Raw genomic sequence first — 7,423 nt, 5'->3', positions numbered from 1 at the left:
CGGGGAGGTATCTTCTGCTGATAGACCATTGAATGACTCACTGCATGATTGGTAAAATCGCACCATCCCATTGCGAGATGCTCCACCCAGATGGACAAGCCAAGCATTCCTACCTGCATAAAATCAGCACTTTTTGGGACACCACGGCAGCCCTTTGTTGGATTCCCAGAGGAGCGGCTTTCTTCTCTGCTCGGTTCCCAGAGGAAGACCAGACCCAACTACTACCAGACCTTCAGAGAAAACTCCACCCTTCTACAGATCACGGCTTTAGCAGCATTTCATCTGCCACTCCAGGAATTAAGAAGCAGGGAAGGTTTTAACCCCATCTGGTGTTTAACTGGTCCCGGGGAAGGAGACCTGAAGGAAATCCATGACTGGATTCAGAAAAAAGATCTCTAGATGCCAAGGAGATATTCAATGATGCACCTTGGAGTTAATTTTTGGGATTTTCATTTTTCTGGAGCAGTAAATTAGGATGTTGCTGGAGGTTTCTGGTGGTGTTCCCAACAGGGCAGCCATTTGGTGCAGCCCATGAAGCTGGCATCACGGTCCATGCGGGTATAGGACAGATCCTTGTGTTCTGCTTCTTTCCCTCTCTACTCCCCAGTGCCACCAGCTCCCCCCGGCAATGAGGGGGCTCCGAGCTGAGCGAGGGCAGTGCAAGGTGCAGCAGCTCAAGGATCCACTCCCTGTGCACTTCCCGGGAAAGGGCTGCCCTGGGCCTTGTCACGGACAGAGGGAGGGACCCCTTCATCTGCTAAGTCTGACCCTTCTGCCCCAGCCTTGCTTGGTTCCATTCATGTGCCTCCCGCGAGGTACGATCTGCACACAGATCCTGGTTCTGATCCTTGGAGCCACCGCACTGTTTTTCCTGGATTTTAGCCAGGGCTTCTCCTGTGTAAGGGATAGGGATATGTAGGAGGAGCCTGTTGGGCTCTACCCCCACCCACCACCGTTAGAAGTTTCAGGCCTCCCAAGGACTCCTGTGTCTCCTTTTTCCCCACCAATATCCCTCTTCAGATGAAGTTGCTGACAACGACCAGCCTTGGCACATCAAAATGTGTTTGCTGTTTTATTATTCGGGTCCTCACTCCTGCGTGGGACTCGGTGAGTGGGTGCTGCAGAGGCTCCGGCAAGGCATCAAAAACGCCGGCCCCACACCCAAGGGTGGTGCGAGATCTCCTGCAGCTCCGGCCTGTCCGCGGGGTGCTTGGCCAAACACCATTGGATCAGGTGCTGGAGCTCTGGGGAGAGAAGCCAGAAAGCGCCGGTCACCGGCAGAGTCTCCTGCCCAGCTGCCCCCGTCACCTGCGGGGCCCGGGCCGCGCCGCGAGCGCCCTGGGCCGTGCCGGGCTGCGTGCCGCCGCCTGCCAAAGCCCGCCGTCGTGAGGCCAGACACCAACCTGGAGAGAGCTGCCGCCGGAAGGAGAGCTTGCCCAGCACGATGTCATGGTCGTCCTGGAAGGGGAGGCTCCCGCAGACCATGACGTACAGCAGCACGCCCAGGGACCAGACGGTGGCCGCATGGCCATGGTAGCAGCCGAGCCAGATCCACTCGGGCGGGCTGTACTCGCGCGTTCCTAGGGGAGACAGGCGGCGCTGGCCGGGCGCAGGCTGCTGCCTTCCAGAGCCCGGCGCCAGCCTCCTGGCCCAGGCAGGGGCTGCACCCGCGGCCACAGCTTCTCCCCCGAGGCCACCCCGCATCCCCCGGCCAGCTGGCCAAAGGCACGAAACCATTCCGCGAGGCCAAGAAGGCCAGCGGAGCAGCCCAGGCCCTCGTGGGCCCGCTGAGCCCAGGGGCCGGGAGCCGCTTTTGCCGCCCCTCTGTCGGCAGGGCCGGCGGCCGGCTCCTGGGGCACGGCACCCGCCCCGTGCCAAAGGGCGGCCGGCTGAAGGCCACAGCCCGCGGCCCAGGAGGGAAGGGGGCTGTGCAGTGCCTGGCACCGGGAGCAGGGCCCAGGCCATGGCTCACCGGCAAAGCCCGTGAAGGCCCGCTCCTGGAGGAAGGTGCCGCAGCCAAAGTCGATGAGCTTCAGGTCGCCGCTCTCCGGGTCCACGAGGAGGTTCTCCGGCTTGATGTCCCGGTGCAGGACGCCGCAGGCGGTGCAGTGCCGCACGGCCTCCAGCACCTGGCAGAAAAGCCAGCGCGCCTGCTCCTCGCACAGGAAGCCCTGGTCCTGCTCCTCCAGGAACTCCAGGAGATCCCGTGATGCCCCCGGACGCTCCAGCACCAGGATGAAGCTATCTGGCAGCTCAAACCAGTCCAGGAGCTGGATGATGTTGCGGCAGCCAGAGCCCACCTTCTCCATTAGCACCACCTCCAAGGGCACGCGGGTGCCGTCGGGCTGTGAGCAGGAGAAAATCAGCGCCTCCGGCAGGTGCTGCTGCTGCTGCTGCTGCTGCTGCGGCGGCCCTGGGGCTGCGCTGCGCCCTGCCCGGGATGCCCCAGGGTCCCCGGGCACAGCCTCCCAGGCGCTTGCACTTCCCCCCACTCGGGGGATGCTCGGGGGGCCCCTGCCCGGCCCCAGCAGCGCTGTTGGCCGTGCCCGGGCCCGCGGGGCTGCGGCTCCGCACGCCGAGCCCGCCCCGGGATTCTCCCTGCCCGCCGCGCCCCGCTCTGTCCCGCTGGCCCCGCTCGCTCACCAGCTCGTCCCACTGCAGGACGCTCTCCCGGTCCACGCGTTTGATGGCCACCTGCGAGCCACGGAGAGAGGAGGGCTGAGCTCCAGCCCTGCCGCTCCCCGCCGCTGCCCCTCCTGCCCCGCCCGGCCGCGGCGGCCACTCACCGGGCTCCCGTCCGAGAGGCGGATGCCCGAGAAGACGGTGCCGAAGCCGCCGCTGCCCAGCTGCGGGCCCAGCAGGTACCGCTCCTGCCGCTGCCTCCTTTGCCCTGCGGCCGAGAGAAGCCGTCAGCCTGGCGCCCAGAACCCCCCGCAAGTGCCCGCGAGTGAAGCGGGCCGGGCCCCCGCGGCCGCCGCGCTCTCACCTGCTTCGTGCTGCGCGCCGGGCAGCGGCCACGGCCCTGCAGCCGCCGGGCTGGCGAGCGGCGGAGCCGGGCCGGGGCAGCGCGCACAGGCGGCTGCGGCAGCCCCGGGGCAGCGGGCCGGGGCGGCACCGTCGCTGTCCCCGGCGTCGTGCGCTGGGCTCCGCTCCTGCCGACGGCCGGGGCTGCAGCCCGAGCCTTGGCCCAGGGGAGTCCCGGGAGCGGCTGCAAGGCAGACAGGGCTTGTTCACGCCATGCCATCGCAGGCACTGCAAACAGCCGGCGACTCGGCTGCTCTCGGGGGCCCTGGCCTGGCCTGACCGCGCCCCTGCATTGCCCCGGGGGAGCCTCAGGCAGCTCCTCAGGAGATCTCACCTGCTGCTAGAAAGCCCTTGGCGGCACTCGAGGGCTGTCTTGGGGCAGCTTCCTGCAGGTGGAGGAACCTCTGGAGGCTCGTCTCCACCACCAGGCTCGGGCTGTTGCCCGCTGGCACAAGCGGCACAGCGTCCTGGCTGTCCTGGCCCTTGTGGGATGACCACAGCTGGCTCCAGGACTCTTGCTGCCCCGCCAGCTGCTCCTGAGCAGGCTCCCCCGCATCGGGCTGGGCTCCCTTTTGGACTTTTGGGCTTTCCCCTGCCACGTCAAGGGTCAGGATTGCGCCCATGTTGTTGACATCCGTGAGTCCAAGGGAGCTGGGAGACCTGTCCACGGGCTCTGCTCCTTCCACAGCATGACAGGTCTCACTGAGCCTCTGCGAGGGATGGAGGCTGTCAGAGATAGCAGAGGCTCCTGGCAGGGTGCAGGATCTCTGACAGCCTGAGGTTCCTGCATGGATGGTGGTGGCTCCCCCCTGCTGTACCATCCTTACAGGCCTTGAGGATCTTCCAGGGATGGAAGATCTCGCTGGGAGCAGCCTCTGGGAGGGATGGAGGCTTCCGGAGGAGCTGTCCGAGCCACAGCAGGGCAGGTGGACTCGCTTCTGCAGCTCCTTCAGTTGTTTCCACAAGGCCTGCCACATCCCCGAGTAGAAGGGCGCACGTGTCCCGCTGCCATCCCAGAGCTGCAGCATCAGTTTCCACAGCTCCCGGGCCTCTGCCAGGCAGGGGCCGCAGCCGCAGGGGCTGCCCCGGGGGCTGGCGGGAGCACGCGGCCGCTTGCCAGGAGCGGCCCGAGGCCGGGGGAGCCTGGGAGCCGCAGGGGCTCCTCGCTTCCTCCGTGAGCCTCTGGGCCTGGCCCCGCGGCGCTTGCTCCTCTTTCCTGTCCGTGCCCGCCGGCTGCGTGGTTGCCGGTGGCCAAAGGCCCACCAGACAGCCACGGCGGCCAGCAGCAGGACAAGCGCAGTCATCAGGTCGCCGCTGTCACCCATGGCTCCAGCACGTGCCATCGCAACTGCACTGGCAGCTGCGGGCACCGGCCCCTTTTATGCAGCGACAGCGCGGTGATGTCGCAGCGATGTCACAGTGCTGCGGCCAGCACAGCCCTGGGACATCACAGCCCTGCCTCACGCCAGCGCTCTGCCCCTTTGTGCCATCACAGCCCTGCCTCGGCCCCGCCCTCCGCAGTGCCCCAGCAGGGATCAGGGGGCTCCCTATGGGCACTTGCCAGCTCTCTGGAGCAGAGTGCGTGGAAGAATCTTCTTTAAGAGGAGGGGAGTGTTGATGGTCTCACCTCCTTGCTGGCAGAGCATGGGACATGGATTGTCCAGTGTGACACTGCAAAGTCCTTGAGGAGGGCAAGCCCCGCTCAGCAACATCCAAGCCATCTGTGTGCTGTCTACCACATTCCCGTCCCCAATCCAAACCCAGCTCTTTGCCGCTCCCTGGGAAGGAAATGGATCCTATCCCATTGAAAACCAATACATCAGCCCATTCTTCAGCCAGCACACCCTTTCTCTGTGTGTCTCACACCTGGACACCAGCTCCAGATGTATTCTGTGAGGGACAGGATCAAAACTCCGCTTAAAATCCTGAAATAGAACCTGCTTTGCCTTCCCATCATCCATGAGACGGGTGACCTCATGGTCGTGGCACAGTCATTCAGACAGGAATTTCCCTGACTGCGGACTCATGACTGACACCCTGAAAGGTTTCAAGCACCTGCATTTTATTATTTCCCACTACAAACGTTTATACCCTTTTCCCCCACATGCGTAATATCTGTGTGCCCTTTTACTCTTTTGTGGTTGGTCAATAAACATCAGCATTCCGTGCTTCTTTTCCTTCAGTGCTGTTCACCTGTCTTCTACAGCTGCACTCCATTAGGGATGAGGCTGGGCCGCAGCCCCATTCCCTGCGTCCCATAATCTGTTCTACATTCCCCTCCGTTATCTCACGCTGCCCTGTCCTGGTGCTGGCACTGTCCTCCCGTCACTTCCCAGTAGCGCCAATGATGGCCTTTCCCGCTATCAAGATCAGATGATCAGGGCTGGAGTTTCCTGGAGAGTCCAATCCCTTCCTGTCAAATCAGGTAGAGCTGTGGAACACTGAGCCAGCATGGACCTCCTTGTCTTTCAGGGCCTTGGGCAGAGGATTTAGGGGCTTCCTGTTGGGACATATTGGGATGAATCCCATTGTCCTTGGCTTGTAAGATAAGCATGTATTCTATTTGCCATCTGTTGGAGGTTTGGCTGTTTTCTTATCTCTTCCAAGAACAATGTCTCCCTTCGGGGAGGTATCTTCTGCTGATAGACCATTGAATGACTCACTGCATGATTGGTAAAATCGCACCATCCCATTGCGAGATGCTCCACCCAGATGGACAAGCCAAGCATTCCTACCTGCATAAAATCAGCACTTTTTGGGACACCACGGCAGCCCTTTGTTGGATTCCCAGAGGAGCGGCTTTCTTCTCTGCTCGGTTCCCAGAGGAAGACCAGACCCAACTACTACCAGACCTTCAGAGAAAACTCCACCCTTCTACAGATCACGGCTTTAGCAGCATTTCATCTGCCACTCCAGGAATTAAGAAGCAGGGAAGGTTTTAACCCCATCTGGTGTTTAACTGGTCCCGGGGAAGGAGACCTGAAGGAAATCCATGACTGGATTCAGAAAAAAGATCTCTAGATGCCAAGGAGATATTCAATGATGCACCTTGGAGTTAATTTTTGGGATTTTCATTTTTCTGGAGCAGTAAATTAGGATGTTGCTGGAGGTTTCTGGTGGTGTTCCCAACAGGGCAGCCATTTGGTGCAGCCCATGAAGCTGGCATCACGGTCCATGCGGGTATAGGACAGATCCTTGTGTTCTGCTTCTTTCCCTCTCTACTCCCCAGTGCCACCAGCTCCCCCCGGCAATGAGGGGGCTCCGAGCTGAGCGAGGGCAGTGCAAGGTGCAGCAGCTCAAGGATCCACTCCCTGTGCACTTCCCGGGAAAGGGCTGCCCTGGGCCTTGTCACGGACAGAGGGAGGGACCCCTTCATCTGCTAAGTCTGACCCTTCTGCCCCAGCCTTGCTTGGTTCCATTCATGTGCCTCCCGCGAGGTACGATCTGCACACAGATCCTGGTTCTGATCCTTGGAGCCACCGCACTGTTTTTCCTGGATTTTAGCCAGGGCTTCTCCTGTGTAAGGGATAGGGATATGTAGGAGGAGCCTGTTGGGCTCTACCCCCACCCACCACCGTTAGAAGTTTCAGGCCTCCCAAGGACTCCTGTGTCTCCTTTTTCCCCACCAATATCCCTCTTCAGATGAAGTTGCTGACAACGACCAGCCTTGGCACATCAAAATGTGTTTGCTGTTTTATTATTTGGGTCCTCACTCCTGCGTGGGACTCGGTGAGTGGGTGCTGCAGAGGCTCCGGCAAGGCATCAAAAACGCCGGCCCCACACCCAAGGGTGGTGCGAGATCTCCTGCAGCTCCGGCCTGTCCGCGGGGTGCTTGGCCAAACACCATTGGATCAGGTGCTGGAGCTCTGGGGAGAGAAGCCAGAAAGCGCCGGTCACCGGCAGAGTCTCCTGCCCAGCTGCCCCCGTCACCTGCGGGGCCCGGGCCGCGCCGCGAGCGCCCTGGGCCGTGCCGGGCTGCGTGCCGCCGCCTGCTAAAGTCCGTCGTCGTGAGGCCAGACACCAACCTGGAGAGAGCTGCCGCCGGAAGGAGAGCTTGCCCAGCACGATGTCATGGTCGTCCTGGAAGGGGAGGCTCCCGCAGACCATGACGTACAGCAGCACGCCCAGGGACCAGACGGTGGCCGCATGGCCATGGTAGCAGCCGAGCCAGATCCACTCGGGCGGACTGTACTCACGCGTTCCTAGGGGAGACAGGCGGCGCTGGCCGGGCGCAGGCTGCTGCCTTCCAGAGCCCGGCGCCAGCCTCCTGGCCCAGGCAGGGGCTGCACCCGCGGCCACAGCTTCTCCCCCGAGGCCACCCCGCATCCCCCGGCCAGCTGGCCAAAGGCACGAAACCATTCCGCGAGGCCAAGAAGGCCTGCGGAGCAGCCCAGGCCCT

At 62.3% G+C, this 7,423-nt stretch overlaps 1 protein-coding gene across 1 annotated transcript; it reads right to left on the bottom strand.

The window, feature by feature from the left end:
* Positions 1-4,264: 4,264 nt before the first annotated feature.
* LOC146766790 (uncharacterized) lies at positions 4,265-7,397 on the bottom strand. Its single transcript, XM_085586629.1, has one exon. It carries the CDS (start codon positions 7,381-7,383, stop codon positions 6,787-6,789), a length of 597 nt encoding a protein of 198 aa, XP_085442755.1. The 5' UTR covers positions 7,384-7,397; the 3' UTR covers positions 4,265-6,786.
* Positions 7,398-7,423: the final 26 nt, after the last annotated feature.

This window comes from Lonchura striata, chromosome 8 (assembly GCF_050655825.1).
Source record: "Lonchura striata isolate lonStrDom1 chromosome 8, ASM5065582v1, whole genome shotgun sequence".
Classification (NCBI taxonomy): Eukaryota; Metazoa; Chordata; class Aves; order Passeriformes; family Estrildidae; genus Lonchura; species Lonchura striata.
Note: the sequence above shows the minus strand (reverse complement) of the source record. Positions and strands in the feature narration are given on the sequence as shown.